A 25,248-nucleotide genomic window follows, 5' to 3' on the forward strand; every position below is an offset into this window, starting at 1 on the left:
CTGCTACTTTAAAATACAGCTCTTTCTTTTGCTCAAATATGGAGAAGGTACAATGGAGTCACTGAGATCTGACAAGTACAGTTGAAACCTATTTGTTTCCTCCTTCCCTCCCTCTTTCTCTTTCCTTTTTCTTTTTAAAAACAACCCTGGGACCCTTGGTGAATGCAGTCATAGACTTTGGTTAGAAGACACATTCCCATTTTTAATTACAAGCGTTTATTCAGACAAATTTATTAAAAATGATGAACAACCAAAGCCAAGTTCTTCCAAAATGTCCTTTTTATAAGTTAGTGCTACCTTTTGTTGCATAATACCACTTTAGAGCCTTCAGTTGTGTTAACATCAGGTGTGACTCTTCCTGGGGATGTCAGAAGTTTACATGATTTCGAATATCATTGATTTGCTTCACCATTTCCCTTATGTGTTCACCCCTGTAACATCAAAAATTAAGAACAAACGAGCCATTAATTAGGGTCTTAAGAATTTAAACTAGTAACTGGAATAGCTATGCTGAAATGAGTAGCTTAATGTTTCGGTGAATAGCGTGCATTTAAGGCAGCAAATAGTGGCATCAACTATTGGGTTTGTGTGTGCAGTGGTAAGGACTGATTGAACCCAGGCCATCATTCCTAGCTCCAGGAAATAGTTCTGAACATAATTGCTGCAAGATTCTTTGGACCACACAATGAAGTCCTATCCCAGGAAAGCTTTCATCTTCATGGGTTATCTATAATCATCTTCATGGGTTATCTATAAAACTCATGTATATCTTACAACTCTAGTCATAGTAACTACTTGACATGCAAATGCCAAGACACGATTCTTATGTAGGCAAAAGAGAATGATGTTGGAGTACCAGAAAGGAAAGAAAAATCTTTTGGTATCAACTGATGGGAATCATTACTTACTCCTCCTTCAGAATGGATTGAATGCACTTCCGCTGGTAGGCACTGAGAGTAATTGTGGGTTTTTGGGGACTCAAGACCTTTTCCATCTTTCGTTGTTGATAGTCTTTTTTCATAGTAACCTTAGGTGTCAAAAAGAACACATGTTGGATATGGTTCCTGTTACCTATTTGAATGGTCTTTTTATATTTATGAATTTTTTTCTATACAAACACTTTAAAAAAGACTGAATTTGCCGGGTGCTATAATCCTAGCTACTCAGGAGGCTGAGATCTGAGAATCACAGTTCAAAGCCAGCTCCGGGAGGAAAGTTTGTGAGGCTCTTATCTCCAATAAACCACTCAGAAATCAGGAAGTGGAGTAGTGGTTCAAGTAGTAGAGCACTAGCCTTGAGCTGAAGAGCTGAGGACAGTGTTCAGGTCCATAGTTCAAGCCCCATGACTGACAAAAAAACAAAAAACAAAACCTGAATTTAGACACCTTGCATCCTTTCATACCTGTTTAATGGCATTGCCCAGATGTCGAAGTTGATCAGGTATAAGCTGTAATTCTTTCTTCATGTCTCTCTCACTATCAGAAAGAACTGGGAGTTGAGAGTGGAAACTATGAAGTACCTTTTTCATCCTATAGAAAAAGAAGGCAATACTTCAGCTTAAGATATCCCCTGATCCGGGGAAAGGCACTCACAAACAAAAAGCTCACAATCCAGGAATCTGGTGTTTTGTAAAGTCCCTATTGGGTGGCCTAGGGGACAATGTCATGTCTTCACTTCTGATACGTACTTCCAAAGAGAGGTAGGGGGATGGAAGCACTCAGTTCTATTAGGAATACAAGCACCTGCTAAGTTCTGTTTTCTTAATGACACTGTAAACACCTGCATAAGGAACTGTTAGAGGTCCACTGACCTGTTCATAATATCTTCCTGTTTTTCCTTGGCTTCCTCATATTTGTCAGCTAAACGCTCAGCCATTTCCCGAAGACTTTTCCTGATGACATAGGGAGTAAGAAATGCTTGGGATCCAGCTTGATGAAGCCAGCTGATGAGGCACAGCAAGCATCCCCGTGAGAACCAGTGGGCTGATAGTTTTCTACTCCCTAAGTTTTGATACTTACCTCTCTTCTCGACAATAATTGAGATCTTCTAGTTGCTTCTTTTTTTGGTCACATAATAACTTGACTCTTCAAGGAGAAAAAGCAGTAAAGGTTAACATCAGCCAGTTAAGACTATTATACTGCACTAGCCACCCACCAGAACGGATGGCTGGTGAACACAGAACATCTTACCTCCGCTGAATCTCCTCCTTTGCCAGGTCTTGCTTAAGAATGTACTGTTCTCTGAACACCTGGGTGGCTCTGCTGATGAGCTGAAGACATTCTTCAAGAGGAGGAGCCAAGTCCTTTTCAGAAGATCTTAAAAACAAAGTCTGTTGTTACTTTCTCTAGCCAAGCAAAACAACTGGAAAATGTAAGTCAAAGCAGTTTTATTCCCTCTTCAGAGCACTACTGAAGGTGCTACTTTGTCCCTGGGCTTATTAGACAATCCCCACCCCCCTCACCCCCAATCTTCTCCAGCTGCACAGTAGAACATGCTGAGGACAGAGGATGAACTGGAATGTTGAAAGAATCCACTCTTAAAATTTACTATGCCTGAGAGCCCATACTTCAGAAATGCTGGGTTGGCAGCACTACGCTGTAAAATGCTTCTAATATGCTTTTCAAAGGAATCTGGTGTTTCAGCCAGAATACGGAGGGGAGACTCGGCCACTTCAGCATCTTCTTGGGTACAAAGCAGAGGCGGAGAGGCTGGGTGGACTGTACTTCTGCAAAACATCGTAGCCATGGAGTTGCTTATTGAAGTATAGGAAGTCTTATTTATTTTGGAATTTTTTTTATTGTAACCCCATACAGAGGGGTTACAATTACACGAGCAAGGTCATGAGTACATTTCTTTTTTTTTTTTTTTTTTGGGTCCGGTCGTGGGGCCTGAACTCTGGGCCTGGGCGCTGTCCCTCAGCTCTTAGCTCAAGGCTAGCACTCTACCACTTGAGCCACAGCGCCACTTCCGGCTTTTTTTCTTTTTGCTTATGTGGTGCTGAGGAATTGAACCCAGGGCCTCAGGCATGCAAGGCAAGCGCTCTACCACTGAGCCACCTTCCCAGCCCAATGAGTACATTTCTTATCAAGCATTGTTGCCGCCTCCTTTGTTTCCCCTTCCCATTGTGTCCCCCCCCTCACCCTCCCTCCCAGTATAGGGAATGTTAAACCACAGTTACCAAGAACTCTGAGGACATAGGGCTACTTTTTTGAAAGAGTACAAGAATGTATGTTTTCTCCCTTGAAAAAGTCACCTTGGAAAGCTTACTGTACCAATGCTGCCAATTATCAAAGTGTTTTGGACTCTGCCACTTAATTCTTTTGTCTGTGCCAGTACTGGGCTTGAATTCTGGGACTGGACACTTGTCCTTTGCTCAAGTCTGTGCTCTACTACTTGAGCTCTGCTTGTGGGTTTCTGGAAACTCTTAGAGATAAGAGTCTCATGGACTTTCCTCCCCAGCCTGGCTTCTAACCCCAATCTTCAGATCTCTGCCTCCTGAGCAGCTAGGATTACAGGTATGAGCCACCAGCTCCCAGCCCTTAATTCTTTTTTTTTTTTTTTTTTTTTGGGGTCCAGTCATGGGGCCTGAACTCTGGGCCTGGGCGCAATCCCTCAGCTCTTCAGCTCAAGGCTAGCGCTCTACCACTTGAGCCACAGCGCCACTTCTGGCTTTTTTCTTTTTGCTTATGTGGTGCTGAGGAATCGAACCCAGGGCCTCAGGCATGCAAGGCAAGCGCTCTACCACTGAGCCACCTTCCCAGCCCCATCAGCCCTTAATTCTTTAGGAAAAGGTCATGGAGAACAATATAAATGCATCCTGGACCACTTCTGCAAAGGACTCGAGCCCAATTACAAGCCCACACTATAAACAAACCACTGCTCTCTAGGTATTGTCCGGATTTGATCAAAACCAATAAGCCAGACAACTACCATATACAATAATTTGGTTTTACAAAACTGCAAACAATCTGCAATGGCAATATCATATAACTTGCATGTTTTAAACCAAAGAATAGTCTTGCTAGTACTGTGAACCCATGCCAGTGAATATAAGCACATAGTATAATATGGTCTCATGTTTGACGCCCCAGTGACATGATTTTAGTACTCCTATGCCTGCATTTATGAAACTGAAAATGACTTTCCTGGACTGTTAGAAAAGGCAGATGGTGAGTTCCTAAAGGGAAATGAGGACTGGGTTCAGCTATATACCATCCTTCCTCACAGTTCACATACTCTTGATGTCCCTAGGAGGCTGGCAGAGTGAGTGCGGGCCTGTGCCTGCATCTCAGCCATCTGCGATCTGTGACCAGCGTTCATGGTTACTCTTCTGTAACACAAGGACAGCAGTCTCCTTAGGGGCAGGCTTCATAATTTCCAAGAGGCCAGGCAGGAAAGGAGCTTATATATTGAGATTAGAAATCATTAAAGCTGATTCACATTGATAAGGGACTCAGTATTTAGTTTTAGTATTCTTTTCTGCAGTTCAGAGAGAAAAGCTCTGATTCTCAGATCTTTACTAGAGATGGCAGAAACTGTGTCTAGAGTAAAACCTTCTAGAGACAGTAGGAAAACAATTATCCCGTCTTCCTACCCTAAAATCAAGTCCAAGTGGAAACCACACACATATAGCTTCAAACCAGTTACCTAGGGCATACTCCTGGCCTACATTCTGCAGAATTAAAGCTATGCAGAAAGTGGGACTTACAAGAGAGGACGGATGAGGCATTCGTAGCTGCTGGTGATACAGATCATCGTGGGCCCCAGTATGTCTGGGACAATCCAGAATCCTCGGATGGGAGCTGGTTGCCTGGAAAATCAACCCCATTTGTGTTAGCAGGGGCAGACACCATGGAATGATGAGCAAAGTCAGGACGGATAGCTGCAGCCTTTTCAGGCTGGGTTCTCCATCTGTCAGTATGGTAACTTGGAAACCAGCATTCCTCTGATCAATCTGAACCAAGCTGCCACGGACCAGCCTAGAGGTCACCTAACCACATCCCCTACAGCATTGGCATGAGTTACACTCAAGTTCATGCCATGTGTCTTTCTTCCCTATCACCACCCACCTAGCTCCGTGCCCAGTCACTGCTCAGACATGTGACAGAGCAGAGACGTGGGGTCTAGTCATGTCTAGTCATGTGAGGGAGCAGAGCTGCAGGGTTTACCCATGTCCCCATTCAGTGCAGCCCAGTCCCTGTCACGGGGCTTCAACTAGTGGGCACAGCACCATCTTCCTACTCCATTGGAGAGGCTGCAAACTGGCCCTCTGGTGGGCACTGGTTTTGCCTCCAGTAGTGTCCATTACTGGCCCCACACCACCTCCATGACCATCCTGCATTTCTGTTCCCAAATGTCAGTGTTGCTCTCCTATCTTCTGCAGACTGCCATCCCACTCTCTTTCCTCTCTGCCTATAAACAAGCTCATCTGTTTTTCATTCAAAATGCTCCTTCCCTCCAGCGGTACGAAGCTGCATTATGTCTCCATGTCCAGTTCCCCTTAGCCTATTCTTCTTTCTCTTCTTTAGAACAGCAGTCCATTAGATGATTAGTCATCAGGGCTACTCTCCATCTGTGTCTCACCATTTTTTTGGAGGGGGTGGGTAATGTAGGAGCGTCTAGAATTTTACTTTGTATTATCAATGTGGAATCCATATGCACATACAGACTATACATACACATACTATGTGATCCATGCCAGGTTAGGAGTAGGAATGCTGCACCGACATCAGGCCCAGGAGTGGGAGAGGTGCTACACTGACCTCAGCTTCATGGGGGAGGTGACCACCCTGGTCCCAGCCCCCGTCCTGAGAATAAGCCCGAGTCTGACTTTCATGCCTTTGCCTTGCTTTACAGTTTCCCATCTATGTGTTTTATTTTTGGCAGTCCTGGGGTTTGAACTTTTGGTGTCGACCTTGTTGGGCAGTTACTCTACCACTTGAGTCATGCCTACTGGCTCAAACTTTGTAATTAAAGCAAAACTTTATACCTCCTTCTGAAACGTTTCCTATTCACTGCATGTGTGTATGTGTGTGTGTTTGCATGTGTGTATGTATACTAGTCCTGAAACTTGAACTTAGGACCTGGACACTGTCCCTGAGCTTTTTTGTTCAAGGCTAGTGTTCACACTTGAACCACAGCCCACTTCCGGCTTTTTAGTGGCTCATTGGAAATGAGTTTCATAAACAAGATCTTGCCTGGCCTGGCTTCAAATGGCAATCCTCAGATCTCAACCTCTTGAGTAGCTAGGAGTATAGGTGTTAGCCATGGCAACTGGCTTTTTTCACTTTTTAGTCTGTAGTCTGACCAACAATTCCATATCCCTTGTGTCCTCCACACTCCAAACTTAAAGCCATTTGCCTGCTAGAGTCCTCCACTTAGATATCCTACAGGAATATAACTTCAAGTGCCCGTTATCTCTTATCTCTCCCAATCAGATCTTTCTCCTCAATGCTGGTGCTCTACCACTTAAGCCACAGCTCCATGTCCTCCATAATCCTTAATCATATTTACTCTTTTTTTTTTTAATTTTTAATTTTTTTTTGTTGGTCGTGGGGTCTGAACTCAGGGCCTGGGCGCTGTCCCTCAGTTCTTCAGCTCAAGGCTAGCACTCTACGACTTGAGCCATAGCTCCACGTCTGGCTTTTTGTGCTTATGTGGTGCTGAGGAATTGAACCCAGGGCCTCATGCATGCAAGGCAAGAACTCTACCACTGAGCCACCTTCCCAGCCCACATATCTACTCATTCATCTCAAGAAACCTGGGTGTTAAGCTTGGTAATTCTTTTATTATGCTGTTCATGCTGAGAGAGAGAGAGACCCTGGTTTCAAGACACATCAACTGAGGCTGGAACAGAAGCAACAATACATGGAATGGCCTGACTTGAGGCCTTTGGTAAACACCTGACAAACAGGATCCTAGAAGGGGAGAAGTATCATGTACATGTATGCATCTCAATTACTGAACCCACAAGTGAGAGGCGAGTTACCTGCATGGCAACGGCTTTGTACAAAGGATGTGCTCTACAAAGCATTTCTGTTCTGTAGCAAGTTCTTGCAAACTATCCTTATCTTCTTCATCTGTGAAGGAATACATTATATAAATTAACTGGTGTTTCAGCAAAATACCAGACTGAAATATTGGTTAAATGCCATTGCTTCTGAGAGACTGTGTCCCTCCCTCTGTCACAGAAATGTCCTTTCTGCAGAGGGCTAGATTTCTGCATTAAGGGAAAGCAGTTTGTTAAGATGTCTAAATGCAGAAAAGATGGAGAACAACTCTAGAAAATCATTCCTTCCACATCTTTTCCTTTACCACACTGGTTTTTGTGCATGCGTGCGTGCGCGCGTGTGTGTGTGTGTGTGTGGTTCTTGGGCTTGAACTCAGCCTGAGCACTGTCCCTTAGCTTTTTTGCTCAAGGATAGCACTCTACTACTTGAGCCACTGCTCTACTTCAGGCTTTTTGGTAGTTAATTGGAGACAGTTGCACAGACTTTTCTCCAACCTAGATTCGACCAGCAATCCTCAGATCTCAGCCTCTTAAATAGCTAGGATTACAGGCTTGAGCCACCAGTGCCCAGCTAACACTGCTATTTTTCAATAATAACTTTTAAAAACATAACTCAAAATATCATACCACTCACCTTATCAAGTACATGTTCAATTGTGTGTGTGTGTGTGTGTGTAAGTATGTGTAATTGTTGGTGCCTTGAATTCCAGGCCTTGTGATCTTAAGTTAATTCTCTCCAGGGTTGGAGCTCTACCATTTACCATCCTCAGATCTCAGTCTCCTGCATAACTAGGATTACAGCTGTGAACCACGTTGGTTTTTGTGGGGGCGGGGGGGGGGAGGGAGAGGGAAGGAGGGGGGAGAGGTCATGGCACTTGAACTCAGGGCCTGGGTGCTGTCCCAAAGTATATTAAAATAACTATACCACCATCACCACAAGCATTTGTAAATACTTTCATTTCCCATAAAGAAATCCCCAGAGCCATTAGTAGTCATTCAAGTTTTTATCAACTTTCCCAGATCCAGACAACCACTTATCTATCTCAACGGAAACTGCTGCTCTGGACATTTCAAGAAATAAAATCATGTAACATGCCTTGGCTTATAACTGATTTCTTTCACTTAGCATGCTTTCAAAATTTATGTATGAGTATGTCATTTCTTCTTTAGTGAATAATATGCCACTGCAGCAATGGATATTCTAGCTTTTATTTACTCATTAGTTGGCACGGACATTGTTTTTGGCTTGTGAGCTAATAGGATAGTGTTACTATGAATGCTCACATACCTGTATACTTGAGTGGACATAAGTTTTTATTTTTCTTGAGTACTCAGGGGACTGCTAGACAGATGACAGCTCTTTCAGGAGCTGTCAAGACTATTTTTCTAAGTGCTGCACTATTTTCCATTCCCACAGGTAGAGGGTGTGGGGACCCATCATTCCATACCCCAATACTACCTACTGTCTACTCATCTAACTTTAGCCAGGCCAACACTGTGGTTTGGGATACCTCATTTCCACAAACATGGTATTTTTTAAGTTTATTTTCTTTCAGCATTTGTAGTATTGAAGACATTTGTACTTTTGTTAAACAGAATCTCATTCCTATGATTTTGATGTTAGTATAAATGTTGTGTTTTTTTAGTTTTTGTATTTTTTGTTGATTACATAGAAGTGAACTGCTCTTTGTGTATTCATACAAACTTGTAGTTTTGTGAATTCTTCAGGATTTTCATACAAAAGATCCTGTTGCTGGGTAGCGGCAGCTCATGCTTATAATCCTAGCTACTTAGGAGGCTGAGATCTGAGGATCAAGGTTCACAGACAATCTGGGAGACTCTATATTCAAGTTAATAGCAAAATGTTTAACTAGAGGTGTGGCTCAAGTGGTAGAGCACCAACTATGAGTGAAAAAGCCAAGGGAAAGCACAAGCCCTCTCTAGTTTCAGTCTCTATCCCAGCATGTGTATATACATCATGTTATCTGAATAGAGAATTTTGTTTCTTAGTTCTTTTTCTTGGCTAATTTCCTGGGTAAAACCTCCATTACAATGTTAAGTAGAAGTGGCATGAGGAGACATCTTTGTTATGTTTCTTAAAAGGAAGTGTGGAGAGATAAACATTAAATTTGACATTACCAAGTAAAGCCTTTAAGATGTGGCCAGAATTCTTACTAAAATATAAGGAAGATGATACAATTCAGATAGAAACTGTGAAAAAGAATGAAGACTTGATGGTTTGGGAAATTCTCAAGACTGTATGGAGGTCAAAAAATTCTCAAGAGCTGGGTATCATCAATGGCTCATGTTCAGAATCAACAGGCAAGATTTGATGATCCTGGTTCAAAGCCAGTCTAGGTAGATACAGACTCTCATCTCCAATTAACTAGTAAAGAGCTAGAAGTGGCGGTGTGGCTCAAGTGGTAGGGTACCAGCCTTGAGCAAAAAAGCTAAAGGGTAGTGCCCAGGCCTGGAGTTCAAGTTCCAGTAGCATACTGCCCTCCCTTCCCAAATCTTAAGAGATTCATCAGTAGAAAAACAGGCTATAGAGATCGAATGTGTCAAAGGGTCAGAAAGAGGATTAGAGAAAGTTGTTCTGCCTCTAAAATCTGTAGGTAAGAAACAACCTGATAAAGCAACACTAATGCTTTCTTTCCTAAAGATGTAGGGTGAGGGAGGTGCATATGATCAAGGTACATTATATACATGTATGAAAATGTCATGATAAACCCCGTTAAGAATGTACAAGAGAACCAGTAATCCTAGCTAGTCAACAGGCTGAGATCTGAGGATCACAGTTCAAATCAGCCCGGGCAGGAAAAGTCCATGAGACTCTTATTTCTTAATTACCCACCAGAAAACCGGAAGTGGCACTGTGGCTCAAGTGGTAGAGTGCTAGCCTTGAGCTGAAGAGCTGAGGGACAGCGCCCAGGCCCAGAGATCAAGCCCCATGACCGACCAAAAAAAAAAAAAAATGTACAAGAGGCCAGGAGGCACTGGTAACTCACTCCTATAGTCCTACACAGGAGGCTGAGATCTGAGGATTGCTCTTTTAAGCCAGCCTCCACAGCAAAGTCTGTGAGACTCTTATCTCCTATTAACCATCAAAAAGCTGTATGTGGAGCTGTGGCTCAAGTGGTAGAGCAACACAACACGCACGCACGCACACACAAACACGCATGCAAGCACGTGCGCGCGCGCACACACACACACACACACACACACACACACACACACACACACACACACACACACACACACACACACACACACACACACACACACACACACACACACACACACACTGTATAAGAAAAAAAGTCCAGAGAATCAAGTTTTGCTTTTATAAATTTCCTCTTATTTTCCTTTTTCAAACTACTTTTGGATGGAATCTTGAAAACTACAGACAAATACAAGTTAGTACACTCACCTGATCCAAGGAACTTGTGAAGTTTGTGAATCCAAGTTAGCCCCACACTGTGGACGCCAGCCTCATGAGTGCAGTGGTATCGTGAAGGACACTTGGGGTCTGCAGACGGAATGATGAATGACATAAAAGGCAGCAATTAGGAGATGCAAAGAATTTACCCAGGAGCCTACAAATGCCTCTGTAGATGGAAATGAGAGAAAGTCTGGAGGATTTTTTATCCTGGTGTGTTATGTTGGAGGCCTTGTTTTTAATTTGAATTCAATTTTTCAAATATATTTTAAGCACCTTTTTAAAAAGTATAATGAACACACTCCAGCACAGGTATTGAAAAGACTTCTGCCCAACTGCTCAGCGAGCAGCTCTGTCATCTGTCATCTGTCATGGTCAGGTGTTGCATGCCTTCACAGTGCTGACTTGCAGAGAGTTCTAAACGTTAGTTTCAGTTTTAGATTCCTTCTGTTTGATCATCATTTATATTTATATTAAGAAATGTTAACACTTGTACATCATTTTAATTAATAAGACTCTGAAACAAATATTTCTGCACTTTTGTGTGTGTGTGTGTGTCGGTGGTGGGGCCTGAACTCTGAGTCTGGGCGCTGTCCCTCAGCTTTTCAGCTCAAGGCGAGTGCTCTACTGCTTGAGCCACAGCGCCACTTCTGCTTTTCTAGTGATTAATTGGAGATAAGAGTCTCATGGACTTTTCTGCCAGGGCTGGCTTTGAACCGTGATCCTCATATCTTAGCCTCCTGAGTAGCTAGGATTACAGGTGTGAGCCACTGGTGCCCAGCTCATATTTCTGTACTTTTAAAGCCTTAATATCACTATGATAGTCCTGAGAGAAAAAGACAAATTCAGGATAGGGGGGAATGCAGAGATGCAGAGCTTAAAGTGTTAGGGATCAAACCCAGGGCCTTATGCATGATAAGTGTTTCACCACTTTAGACTTCAGTTTTGTCCTATGTGGGGTGTGTGTGGGGTGTGTGTGTGTGTGTGTGTGTGTGTATCTTTGGGCTTGCACTCCTGGGTGCTGTCCGTGTGTGTGTGTGTGTGTGTGTATCTTTGGGCTTGCACTCCTGGGTGCTGTCCGTGTGTGTGTGTGTGTGTGTGTGTGTGTGTGTGTGTGTGTGTGTGTGTGTGTGTGTGTGTGTGTGTGTGTGTGTGTGTGTGTGTGTGTGTGTGTGTGTGTGTGTGTGTGTGTGTGTGTGTGTGTGTGTGTGTGTGTGTGTGTGTGTGTGTGTGTGTGTCTTTGGTCTTGCACTCCTGGGTGCTGTCCCTGAGCAAATGTTTTTGCTCCACTTGAGCCATAACTCCACTTCCGGCTTTTTGGTGGCTAGTGGGAAGTAAGAGTCTCATGGACTTTGCTGCCCTGGCTGGCTTCAAGCCAGGATCTTCAGATCTCAGCCTCCTGAGAAGCTAGGATTATAGGCATGAGCCACCAGTCTGCCCAGCAGACCTCAGGTTTTTGAGACAGGGTCTCACTATGTAGCTTAGGCTAGCTTTGAAAGTGGGCCTTCCTGTCTTTGTCTCTCAAGGGCTAAGGATATAGCTATGCCACTACACCAAGCCTTCTATCTATTTTAATTAATTATATTCTTGGTGGTACTAGACGTCTGAACTCAGATTAGAGTAATACTGCTGAGCCGTGTCACAGCCCCACTTTTCACTAGTTATGTTTAGGACAGGGTCTCACTTCCTACCGGAGAACCTGCCTGAGGCAAAATCTGTTTATTATATGCTTCCTGTCACTGCTGGGATCACAGGTACACACCACTGCACCAACTTCCCCGATGCGGAGATGAAGTCTCATGAACTTCTCTGCCTAGCTCAGCCTGGTATCTTAATCCTCTCAATCTCAGCCTTCCACACAGCATGGAATTACAGGTACATAACACTGTGCCTAGCTATAGTTTGAGGTGTCTCACTAACCTTTTTTCTCCCAGGCTGGCCTTGTATTACAGTCTTTCTGTTCTCAGCCTACCAAGTGGCTAGGATTCTAGGTATGAGCCACCAGTACTCGCTCTACTCCATTTATTCATTTATTTTGAGGCAGGGGCTTACTATGTAGCCCAGGCTGGCCTCAAACTTGTGATTTTCCTACCTCAATCTCCTGAGTAGTTGGGACTGTAGACTGACACTACTTTGCCAGGTTCTCTTGAATGTGTATCACTATTTATAACACTTATCTCTGTGGTTTTAATTTTTAAAACATTAAACTAAAATATAGAAATAATGTATAAGCTAGCAACAGTAACCTACCTAAATTAAAACTTTCTTTTAACAGACTTTCTTATTGTTGGTTTAACGTAAGTTAAAAGTTGATGATCTTTATCAGTTTTACACATTGGAATTAGCATCAGGTATGTAGCCTCTTACTGACCACAAGGATGTTGTGTGGTACAGGGCTATGTTAAAATTTGATTTTAAAAATTACTTTAAAGGCTGGGAAGGTGGCTCAGTGGTAGAGCGCTTGCTTTGCATGCCTGAGGCCCTGGGTTCGACTCCTCAGCACCACATAAGCAAAAAGAAAAAAAAAAAAAAAGCCGGAGTGGCGCTGTGGCTCAAGTGGTAGAGCGCTAGCCTTGAGCTGAAGAGCTGAGGGACAGTGCCCAGGCCCAGAGTTCAGGCCCCATGACTGGACCCAAAAACAAAAAATTACTTTTAAAGGTAATTTAAAGGTTTTATACATGTATTTAAATTGTAAAATAAGGGTGTGTGTGTTTGTGTGTGCACGTACGCATGTGTGTGTGTGTGTGTATGTGTGTGTGTGTTACAGGGACCCACTTTAACTATGCTCCCAGCTCTTCTTTTTTTTTTTTTGTTGGTCGTGTGGCTTGAACTCTGGGCCTGGGCGCTGTCCCTGTGCTCTTCAGCTAAAGTGAGCACTCTACCGCTTGAGCCACAGCGCCACTTCCGGTTTTCTAGTGATTTATTGGAGATAAGAGTCTCACGGATTTTACTGCCTGGGCTGGCTTTGAACTGTGATCTTCAGATCTCAGTCTCTTGAGTAGCTAGGATTACAGGTGTGAGCCACCGGCGCCCGGCTTCTTCTCTTTTTTTTTTTTTTTTTTTTTGTCGGTCGTGGGGCTTGAACTCTGGGCCTGGGCGCTGTCCCTCAGCTCTTCAGCTCAAGGCGAGCGCTCTACCACTTGAGCTACAGCGCCACTTCCGGTTTTCTGGTGGTTTATTGGAGATAGGAGTCTCACGGTCTCTCCTGCCCGGGCTGGCTTTGAACCGCGATCCTCAGATCTCAGCCTCCTGAGTAGCTAGGATTACAGGCGTGAGCCACCAGCGCCCGGCTTCTTCTCTTTTTTTGAGATGAGGTCTCACCAAATTTACCCAGGCTGTCTTTGAACTTATGATCCTCTGGCCTCTACCTCTGGAGTAGCTGGTTATTAATAGTGTGTGCCACCATTTCAGCTTGAAATCTACTTTTGATAGGACCAGGAAAAGCTTATTATAAAACATCTAGGTGAGGGACTGGGAAGGTGGCTCAGTGGTAGAGCGCTTGCCTTGCATGCATGAGGCCCTGGGTTCGATTCCTCAGCACCACATAAGCAGAAAAAGCCGGAAGTGGGGCTGAGGCTCAAGTGGTAGCCTTGAGCTGAAGAGCTGAGGGAGTGCCCAGGTCTAGTTCAGGCCCCATGATTGACAAAAAAAAAAAAAAAAGAACAACTAGGTGAATCTAGACTGAAGATCACTATTTGAAAACCTGAGAACCTTGCTTAAGTTTGCCTTCCACAGAGTATATCATATATTTATTAAATATCCAAGAGACCCATGTCAATCTTCTGAAGACTGGAACTGGGGAATAAACTACATGGGAAGAAACTATGACAGTCTTCATTTAACTACAGCAGTGAGAGAGAACTACCTTTTGTGAAAACCTTACCTCTGTGAAGTTTGATTGGACAAGAAAAGTCGGAATCATAGGGCTCATCCTCCCCAGATGCCAGCTTCAAGGCAAGCTCCAGCTCAACACATTCGAAGACATACAGAGATGGAATGAGGTCGGCTCTGTAATCCCAGGACTTTTCTGACTGTAAACAAAAACAAAAACCAATAAGGAAATAACCTGCTTATATTTATCTTGTATGTTCATTTGAAAATGTATAGGTAAAAATAGAAACAAATCACTGGTCAAATAGTGCTGTTAAATTCTTAATTTCACCCTGTATCTTAATAGTGAACTAATCCCTTTCCTTCTAATAAAAGTGTCACTATATAGCCTAGAACTCAAAATTATGCTGCCTCAGTCTCCTGAGTGCTGGGATTATAGGAGCACCACCACACCCAGATTATTCGTTTTTACTTTTTATGCTGATCCTAGGGCTTGAACTCAGGGCCAGGGCACTGCCCCTGAGCTTTTCTGCTCAAAGCTAGAGCTTTACCACTTGAGCCATAGCTCTACTTCTAGTTTTAGTTTTAGTTAATTGGAGATAAGAATGTCATGGACTTTTCTGCCCAGGCTGGCTTAGTACCTCAATCCTCAAATCTCTGTCTCTCGAGTAGCTAGGATTATAGACGTGAGCCACCAATGCAAGGCTCCCTCTTTATTATTCTTAAAAGAAGAAAATAAGTTAAAAACTCTTCCATTAGGATTATGTTAATAAATGTGTGTGTGTGTATATACCAAATATGTTAATAAATGTGTGTGTTTGTGTATACCAATACTAGCTTGAACTCGGGCCAGGATATTGACCCTGAGCTTTTTCACTCAAGTCTGGTGATCTATCACTTGAGCCACACCTCCACTTCTCTGTTTTTGGTGGTTAACTGGAGATAAGAGTCTAACAGACTTTCCTGCTCAGGATGGCTTCAAACTGCAAACCTCAGGAGCTGGGAAGGTGGCTCAGAGGTAGAGTGCTTGCCTTGCATGCATGAGGTCCTGGGTTCGATTCCTCAGTACCACATAAGCAGAAAAAGCCAGAAGTGGTGCTGTGGTTCAAGTGGTAGAGTGCTAGCCTTGGGCTGAAGAGCTGAGGGACAGCACCTAGGCCCAGAGTTCAGGCCCCACAACGGACCATTAAAAAAAATAACACCAAACTGCAATCCTCAAATCTCAGCCTCTTGAGTAGCTAGGATTAGAGGCATAAAGCCACTGGTGGTTGGCTTCCAATTACTTTTAAGTGTTTAATTTATAAATTATTACAAGTGCACCTTCTATGGTGCTCTAAAAACTACACTTGGTATAATGACATGAAACACCATCACTAGCCTGGAACTTACTGTTTGGTCGTCTTCTTCCTCCCCCTCTAGCACCACACAGTGATACAGCATTCCTGATTCAGTTGCAATCACTAATATGTTGGGGACACAGGGTAGGCAGAGTATAGCACAAGCATCATAACCGTAGTTATCTTCAGCTGCAGGATGCATTGGCAATGGACCCAATAACTTTCCAATATTTCCAGGGCTAAGGAAAGAAATCACAGGGGAAACAAAGGAGGAGGCTACAATGCTTGGTAATAAATGTACTCATTATCTTGCCCATGTAATTGTAACCCCTCTGTACAGTATTTTCACAATAATAAAAAAAAAAAAGGAAAGAAATCACACTTGGAAAGTGTTGACAGAAGATTACCATGACCTCTAGCCATTCTTTGACTTGGTCTTCTTCCAGCTATCAGGCTGCCATTAGAAATATAGTATATTCCCAATGTCTATATTTAATTGCTTTCCCACTCACATCCCAAAACTAGTAGTTTTCAACCAGAGATAAATTTGCGCTTGAGGAGACACTAGGACATTCATGCTTGCCACTACTAGAGAAGAGGTAGTGACCAGCATCTATTAAGTACATGCCAGAGGTGCTGCTGAACATTCCTCTATGAGAAAGGACGATCAAACCACATGTCAATAGTATAGTGCAGAGGAGGAAAGCCTCAGCTCAATTTTCTGTACTTGTTGTGCTTTATTTTATATTTTTTGGTGCCAGTTCTGGAGCTTGAACTCAGGGCCTGGGTTCTGTCCCTGAGCTTTTTGCTCAAGGCTAGTGCTCTACCACGTGAGCTGCAGCTTCACTTTTGGCTTTTTAGTTGTTAACTTGACCTTCTGAGTAGTGAGGATTACAGCTGTAAGCTATTGGTGCATAGCAGTGATTTGAAAAAAAAAAAAAAGACGATCTTATTATGGAGCCTCTACCGTGTGATCGTCTTATCTCATCTCCAAAGTGCTGAGATTAGAGGTGACCATTTCCTACCCAGCCTGCTCTGCCCTTTTACTGTGGTACTGAAGCTCAATGGTGGAGCACCAGCCATGAGCAAAAAAAAAGCCATGTGAGAGTATGAGGCCCTGAGTTCAAGCTCCAGTACCAGTACCAAAAAAGACAAAAGATATAGGTGAGTCATAGAGCCCTTGCTTGGTATGCTGAAGGTCCTGGGCTCAATCTCCACAAGAAAATAACAATTGGCAGAACGTGCTTACGGCTAAAGGCTGAATGACAGGAATTATTCACTTAAAAATCATCACAACAGATAGTTATTTAGAGCCAATGTTTCTGCTATATGTAGTTCTTCATCTGTAAGAAAGACATACAACTAAAGGAATAACTATACAGCACAATAAGAGGGGCTCAGAGTGTCACAGGAAATGATAGATTAAATGCTGAAAAATGGTAATACAGGATGTCTGTTATCTATATTTGGTCTCATGCTGGGCACCGGTGGCTCATGCCCCATGACCAACCAAGAAAAAAATTTGGTCTTGGGGAGGTGGGGGTGGGAACGGGCTGGGAAGGTGGCTCAGTGGTAGAATGATTGCCTTGCATGGATGAGGCCCTGGGTTTAATTCCTTAGCACCACATAAACAGAAAAAGCTGGAAGTGGTGCTGTGGCTCAAGCACTGTGGTAGAGCACTAGCCTTGAGCTGAGTTATTCAGGAACAACGCCCAGGCCCAGAGTTCAGGCCTGATGATGGACCAAAAAAAAAAAATTAGTCTTGGGCTAGGAATGTGGCTTACTGGTAAAGTGCTTGTTTAGCATGCATGAAGCCCTGGGTTCCATTCCTCAGTACCACACACACAGAAAAAGCTGGAAGCTGGAAGTGGTGCAGTGGCTCAAGTGGTACAGTGCTAGTCTGGAGCAAAAGAAGCCCCAGGCCCTGAGTTCAAGCCCCTGGTCTGGCCAAAAAAAATAAATAAATAAATAACTGGTCTTATCTTAAAACAACAGAACTGACCCAAATAATGTAGAGAAATGAAACTTCAAATCATCAATGCTAATGCTTTTTCTAAGCGGTGAAAAGCAAGCCTCGAAGGATACTTGCAGAAACCCAGAAATGTGGATCCCAAGTCTCACCCTGACCATATACATGGAGCACAGTTGAGTTTTCGTTTAGGAGGATTACTACCTCCACTTACCTGTGTAACAGACTAACGTGTGTGAGGAATGTCTCCCCGTTCTCGTATAAGATGTACAGAGGATATGCTACTACTTCGTCTTTGCCTTTCTGTCCAAATATATGCTTTGGGACGGCTGCCAATGGTCCAAAGTCAAATGCAACTGCTGTTTCTCCGAGAGACGCAGTGTATGTCCTCCTGGAGAGACAGCATAAAAGTAATTCGCTGAAAACAAATCAATTTGTTTTTTTCAAGTTATCAGGAGGCAGATTACTTATAGAGTCTGTATTTTAGTTGAAAAACAGTAACTTTTGATTCTGAAGAATGCTAGCTTTGGAAAATTCTCATAAATTTAATTGAAAAAAGCCAGCCATAAAATTATGTGGTGCTACTTTAATTTTAAATAAACACAAATATGTGCTATACAAATAACAAGAAAATTTAAAAAGAAACATTAAGAAAATACATAACAAATAACTATCTCTGAGCAGGATTTGTTCACTCCATAAACCAGACTCCAGACACTGTTGTAGGTTTTAGAAAATGAAACAAAGGCCCAGCTTTGGGAAAAACAGATGTTCAATGAACATAGAAGAAATAAACATACAACACAAATTTAGACAATTTTTTTGTTTTTGGTTGGTCGTGAGCTTGAATTCTGGGCCTGGGCCCTGTCCCTCAGCTCTTCAGCTCAAGGCTAGTGCTTTACCCCTTGAACCACAGTGCCACTTCTGGCTTTCTGGTGGTTTATTGTAGATAAGAGTCTCAAGGGAAGTGGTGCTGTGGCTCTAGTGGTAGAGTGCTAGCCTTGAGCTGAAGAGCTGAGGGACAGCTCCCAAGCCCAGAGTTCAAGCCCATGACCAACAAAAATTAAATAAATAAATAAAAATCAGAAAGTCAATAGGTGATAGAACAGAACATATTATTAGCCAGGTGCTGGTGGTTCATGCCTGTAATCCTAGCTACTCAGGAGGCTGAGATCTGAGAATCACAGTTCAAAGCCAGCCCAGGCAGGAAACTCCAATAAACCACCAGAAAACCAAAAGTGGCACTGTGGCTCAAGTGGTAGAGCGCTTGCCTTGAGCTGAAGAGCTGAGGGACAGAGCTCAGGCCGAGTTCAAGCCCCATGATCAACAACAACAACAACGAAGAGTCTTAAGGAAGTTCCTGCAATCCTCCGATCTCAGTCTACTGAGTAGCTGGGATTACAGGCATGAGCCACTGGCGCCCAACCTTTTTTTGTTTTTAAGTGTTCTTAAACTCAGGACCTTGTGCTTGTTAGGCGGGCACTACACTGCTGAGCCGTACCTCCAGTCTTTTTCACAATGATTACTTTTAATATAGGGCCTCACTTCCTGTCTGAACACCCATCCTTCTGTTTTTTAACTTTTCACCATAGCTGGGATGACTGGGATATGTCACTATGTCTAGCTTCATCTGTTGAGATGAAGCCACAAGGCATTTTCTTTCTGAGCTGGCCTAGAACCTGATCCTCTCAATTTTAGCCAAGGATGACAGACTTGTCCACTATGTCCAACTACTGGAATTATGCATATATGGTGGGCTGGACTAAAATGGCATTCTTCCTGATTTCATCTTCCCAAAGTTAAGGTTATAGAATGAACCCCCAAGCACCCAGTTTTGTTTTTGTTCCTGACATACAAGATGGCCTTAAACTAATGCTTTTTTCTGTCTCAGAATCCTGGGCTTACAGGCATGTACCATAGTGAAAATAATGTTATAAAGAAATGGGGCTGGGCGCCAGTGGCTCACATCTGCAATCCTACCTACTCAGGAGGCTGAGATCAGGATCACGGTTCAATACTAGCCTGGGCAGGAAAGTTTGTGAGACCCTTCTCTCCACCAGAAAAACTAGAAGTGACGCTGTGGCTCAAAATGGTAGAATGCTAGTGTTGAGTGAAAGAGCTCATAGACAGCACCCAAACCCTGAGTTTGAGCCCCACAACCAACCAAAGAAAAAAAGAAAGAAAGAAATTGGGGCAGCCAGTCACTGGTGGCTAATCCGAACTATTCAGGTTAAGATCTGAGGTTTGGAGCCAGCTCAGACAATTGTCTCCAACTAACCAGCAAAGAGCTGAAAGTATAGGAGGGGCTCAAGTGGAGGGATCTCAGCTAGGAGCAAAAAACCTCAAGAGTTCAAGCCCTAGTATAAGCACAAAAATGAAAAAGACAAGAAAAAGAAGTTTAAGAAGTAGGGAAAGAGAATTTCAAGTGGTAGAGTGCAAGGCTTTGATTTCAGTTGCTTTGGGGTTGGTTTTTTTTTTTTTTGGTCTTTTATAGCTTTTTTTTTTTTTTTCCAGAGCTGAGGACCAAACTCAGGGCCTTGTGCTCACCAAGCAGGTGCTCTTCCACTGAGCTAAACCCCCAGCTCCAAGGCTTTGAGTTCAAACTGCAGCACATGCAACAAGTAAAATACTGAAAAGAGCAGTAAAAGGTGGCTGCAAGTGCTATTTCAGAATGAGTACATGAAAAAGACTCGTATAAAATGATATGTGAGAAGGCTCTGAAGGAAGGAGAACTAGTCTACAGTATCTGAGGAAGAAACAGCTGAGGTGGAGAAGATACATGGCTAGGCTCTGAGCTAGAAGGAACTGATGTCTGAGAAATGGTGAGGAGGCCAAGGTGGCTGAAACCCAGAAAGCCAACACAGTGGGAGAAATGAAGCTGCAGAGGGAGTCCGGGAGAACCTGTGGGACCCAAGGTAGCCACGGACTTTCCTGCCGGGGTTGGCATTGAACCGTGATTCTCAGATCTCAGGCTCCTGAGTAGCTGGGATTACAGGCGTGAGCCACCAGCGCCCAGCCACAATGCTTTTTGTCTTTTGCAATTCAGTATAAGCTGGTCAATATGGTTGGCACTTGGGACTGGCTGACGTTAGTTGAGGGACTGAGGAGTCACACAGCCACCTCAGTAACACTCATTTCGAGTGGCCCTCTGGAGACAAGGCCTTAATCCAAAGACATGACTTGAGCAGAGAGAATTTCAGGTGTGTACCACCACAACCTGCACAAATTCTTCTGGAAGGAAAAACTGGCCACACACAATGAACTCATCAATCTTGTCCTCATGACTGGCTGTCTAAGGGCTCTGGAGTGGTAGAGGGTGGCCCCAGAACCTGGATTCTAAACATCATTTGGATGTGGCTGGTTAGCTGATTGCTTGGCTAATAGTTACTTTCAACCATCTGTAGGTTATTGTTCTGTGCTGGTGTGATTTCACATACTCCTGGCCAGCAGCAGCACAGGAATCTCAGACATTCTCATTCCTTCCATGATTGTATTTCTGAACCCTCTGAGATCACCAGCCAAAGTGTGTGGAACATGTGCTGCGCTATACATGGCCTAAGTGTGCAGCATGGCTGATACTCATGGAGAGGAGCTCTGGACCCATGATGTCCCCGACCCCTGCAGTACCAGAGCCACTGGAAGAGCAGGGTAGATCAAGGCCATCAGGAACCTCAGTGGCTCCCTGATCAGAATACAAGTCTCAGCTAATACGGTCAGAACAACAGAGCTAATTCTGCATGGAGTGTAGATCTGAAGACAATGGACATGGGCAGATAGCTGCATTTTTTGGTGTCACTTCCTGAAGGCCAGTGGGAAGCCTGGTGAAAAGTCTGGTGACCACGGTTTTGTGAGGGAGGCCAGGAAAGTTGACTTGCAAAGAGTGTACCCATTCAATCAAGAGCAGGTTCCGTCCTGCCCCCAACCATTCTGGACAGGGTTGTATGGAGGAGGGGCTTCAGGAGCAGCTCTCATCATAACTCCTCCCATTCTGCCTGGATCACAAGATTCTGGCCACATCCCCTATTTTTTTTTTATGTTTCTCTCTGACCAATTGGATTGAAGAATTGGGACATGCTATATTTCAAGTTGCCTAGTAGCACTGGTATTCCTTCTGTTGGTTCACACCACTACCAGCAATTGAGGGAGGTAGAGGTGCTCAGTGGTGAGAGAATCAAGGTGATTTGGAGATATAGTTGGAGGTAGACATAGTTATTGGTAGATAGAAGTAGTTTCAGAGAACCTGGGAATGTGGCCCTCCCACCTTCGCCCTCTCAGTGCTGGGATGTCTAAGCAAACAAGACCAAAAAAAAATTAGCTGCAGGAAGGAAAATACTTCAAGAAGACCAGCAGAGGAATGGTCCTGGTAGACCTGCAGAATCTAAACAAGAAGAAAAAGGGAGATAACCCCAAGACAAACACCACTGGGGACTGTAATTCAGTTGAGGGTTCAGCCAAGGACCACACTGACCCTGAGCCTTCCCCACCTTTGGGAACAGTCAAAGCTGCCAGGGTCAAAAGCGTCACAGGTCTCAATAATACCGAAGACATGGAAAGGCACTACCAACACCTGGTGCTTGCCCTGGACTCCAGCAGAATACAAAACCAGCAGCTCTGCAGTGAGATCCAACAACTGAAGCAGGAAAACAATGACCTGCAGGATCAACAGGGGAAAGAGAATGAGAAGATGGCCTGTGTGCACGAAGCACTGAAAGCAAAGCTGGAGCAGAACAAGCTATCAATACACATGCTGATTTCAGAAAAATCTGACTTACAATCTGTCCTGGCCCACATGCAGCAGGTGGCTGACGAGAGCACTGGAGCAGAAGGGTCTTACCAGCTGCCTGCTGGCTGCACAATAGTGCATTGAAGAACTAGAGATGACATTGTCTGAAGTCTCCACCACACAGAATGAGACCGAGAACAGCAACTAGAGCTGATTAAAGCTCTGCATCACGTGAAGCTGCAGCTCCAGGAAAAGGTCAGAAGCTATGAAAACCTAGAGGATGAGAACACCGAGCTGCAGGAGAGGCTGGAAGTGCTCCTGACACAGAAGGCTGACATGAAGATAAAAATCATGAGTCTCTTGGGGCTGGGAAGGTGGCTCGGTGGTAGAGCACTTGCCTTGCATGCATAAGGCCCTGGGTTTGATTCTTCAGCACCACATAAGCAGAAAAAGCCGGAAGTGGAGCTGTGGCTCAAGTGGTAGAGTGCTAGCCTTGAGCTGAAGAGCTGAGGGACAGCGCCCAGGCCCAGAGTTCAGGCCCACGACCGGATTTAAAAAAAAAAATAGTAAAAAAAAAAAAAAAAATCATGAGTCTCAACAAGCCCTAGTGGAGTGGGCAGAATTGGAAAGACAGCTAGACAACATGAAAAAATTGGTGACAGAATTAAATCTGGAGAGAGAACTTTGCAGAGGACCTATGAGTGGAGAGTGGAAGAAGAAGGTCCAGCAGCTGTTATAGCAGGTGAGCCAGCTGAGAGAGGAGAAAGAGCAAGAGTTGAGGCAGGTCTTGGACCTAGAGGGCAAGCTGGTGGAGCTGAGAAAGCAGCTGGCAGAGCTGCAACCCCACAGCCTCCTGCAGGACTATCTCAGGCTGAGCAGCAGCTGCAAGCCCAGGCCCTCCAAAGCAGAAGTAGTTTAAGACCCTGGAGGAGCAACTTTACATCCAGGTAGAGGAAAACCAGAGCCTAAGTCTCCAGAAGGTGGAACAGCAGCAGTGCCTGTGGATACTAGAGAAGAACATCGAGGAACGGAATCAGCATACTGAGGGTTGGTGCAAGATCCTCTCGAGACAATGGAAAAGGAATGTGAGACATGAGATGTAACCTGGTGCAAAATAGAGAGCTTACAGATCAGCCGGCCCAGCTGCAGGAAGAAACATCTGCAGGAGAAACTGGATGAGCTAGAGTAGAAGTTAGAAGAATGGAAAGAGATGGCTGGGCTCAAGAGCCAAGTGGCTCAGAATCTGCAGTTGCAACATGACCAGTACCTGGCCCAGTTGTAGTAGCTCAGAGCCACCTATGAACAACACAGGGCCTCCAATCAGCAGCTGACCTCAGAGAAAGAGGCCCTGCAGCAGCATCTCCTGAGGCAGACCCAGCTGCTAGAGAAGCTAGAGCAGGAGCAGGTGCAGAGCAAGTTGGGGGACCAGATGGTACCTCAAAAGTTACAGGACATTCTGAAATGCCTGGAAGCAAAAGACATGAGAATGAGCAGCTGTGGGCCCAGCTGAGCTTCCTGGCTTTCCCTAAGGAAGGTGAAGGAGTGAGCAAAGAAGAAAAGGGTGAGGAGGCGACTCCCCCTGATGTAACTGTCCCAGAGGACATAGACAACCCATAAACCATATGAGACTTTTACCTTGTAGCACTATCAGTGGCTGTATCAAAGAAAGTGAAGCTTAGCCATCAGCTGCAGGAACAGCAGGCCCTCTGGAGGTGTCTGGCCAACCTGGCTGCCCAGTGCCAGAAAAAGCTGGAACGCCAGGCCTTTGACCAAGAGCTGGAACCATGGCATGTCTGTGGACAGGAAGGACATACGGGTGCCCAAAAGCTGAAAACCTGCTTCACCCATGACCTGCCCAACAAGGTAGACTGCCAAAATCAAATGGATGACCTCCAACATTGATGCAGCCAGCTGTTAGAACACATCAGCGCCATTGAAGAGTCCACAGTTTTCTGTAAAGACCAGATGGAAGTTCTGGATGAGCTGTATCAGGAGAAAGACGAGCGTGTCAGCTCGCTGACCCAGGAGAAGAGGTATAAGAAGAAAGAGCTGCAGGAACTGTTATTGCACCTTGCAGGTTGAGGGTACAGAGTGCCAGTACAAGATGCTGGCAGCCACACGTGTCCCTGGAGCTCAGACCTGTTGGGCCCCCTAAAGATGGAAGTTATGGAGGAGCAGCAAGGTTTGGAAGAGGTAGTAATCGAAGACAATGTGGCGCCTGCCCAAGGAGAAGCAGGGGAGCCTTGCCTCCTGGATAGCCCCACCACAGAGCAGATTGAGCCGTTACTGTCCGATAGCCAGCACCACCAAGAGCTTGCAAGTCCAGGCAACGAACGCTCCTTCCCTTTCTTCTATAGACTGATGCAAATGATGAATATGAAATAATTTTGATCTGAAGACCTGGCGCCACTGCCTAGAGAAGTGGACTTCTCTTGCATTACTTTAGGACATGGCAGCTGGGTGGCATTCTCTCAGGTCTTGTCATAATGGGGGATTGGAAGAGGTAAACTGCTGTAGGCCAGACAGGGCAGAGGCTGCTGGGAGGTGGCCTAAATTCCAGAAACATCTTAATAGCCATTGATTGTCAGGGAGGGGATCCATAGAATGGTTATTATGAAGAGTAAATTCTCTATCAGCATATTGTATTAATGATGCTACTTTATAAATTACTTCCATATTAGTATACAGATTATAATTTTCTGATATATTTTCATGTGATTTATGGAATACTTTGCATAATTCTTTAGGTTTTTTTAAAGGAAAAAATTTTCCTTAAATGAGTTATTTCAATATGTAACATTCTATGTTGGTGCATTCATGCATTTTTAGAAAATTGCACTCTGTACGAGTAACACTGAACTAACTTTTCTTTCTTTCTTTCTTTTCCTTCCTTCCTTTCTTCTTTCTTTCTTTCTAAATCAGTAGTGGGGCTTGAACTCT

The 25,248-nt window shown here is 44.2% G+C and overlaps 1 protein-coding gene across 1 annotated transcript in view; it reads right to left on the minus strand.

Moving 5' to 3' along the window:
• Positions 1–199: 199 nt before the first annotated feature.
• The window catches only part of Nup88 (nucleoporin 88), a 36,938-nt gene continuing 11,889 nt past the window's right edge, over positions 200–25,248 (minus strand). Inside the window, exons 5-17 of the mRNA XM_070001693.1 lie at positions 17,800–17,976; positions 15,669–15,855; positions 14,332–14,479; positions 10,440–10,538; positions 6,989–7,079; positions 4,709–4,810; positions 2,567–2,725; positions 2,190–2,315; positions 2,019–2,084; positions 1,811–1,891; positions 1,403–1,529; positions 909–1,027; positions 200–431 (exon numbers count right to left, since the gene is read on the minus strand). Coding sequence (XP_069857794.1) covers positions 368–431; positions 909–1,027; positions 1,403–1,529; positions 1,811–1,891; positions 2,019–2,084; positions 2,190–2,315; positions 2,567–2,725; positions 4,709–4,810; positions 6,989–7,079; positions 10,440–10,538; positions 14,332–14,479; positions 15,669–15,855; positions 17,800–17,976 — 1,546 coding nt within the window. The 3' untranslated portion in view covers positions 200–367. The remainder of the gene's footprint in view (positions 432–908; positions 1,028–1,402; positions 1,530–1,810; positions 1,892–2,018; positions 2,085–2,189; positions 2,316–2,566; positions 2,726–4,708; positions 4,811–6,988; positions 7,080–10,439; positions 10,539–14,331; positions 14,480–15,668; positions 15,856–17,799; positions 17,977–25,248) is intronic.

The sequence above is a fragment of the Dipodomys merriami genome, unplaced genomic scaffold (genome assembly GCF_024711535.1).
Source record: "Dipodomys merriami isolate MVZ:Mamm:240054 unplaced genomic scaffold, mDipMer1.0.p SCAF_59, whole genome shotgun sequence".
NCBI lineage: Eukaryota > Metazoa > Chordata > Mammalia > Rodentia > Heteromyidae > Dipodomys > Dipodomys merriami.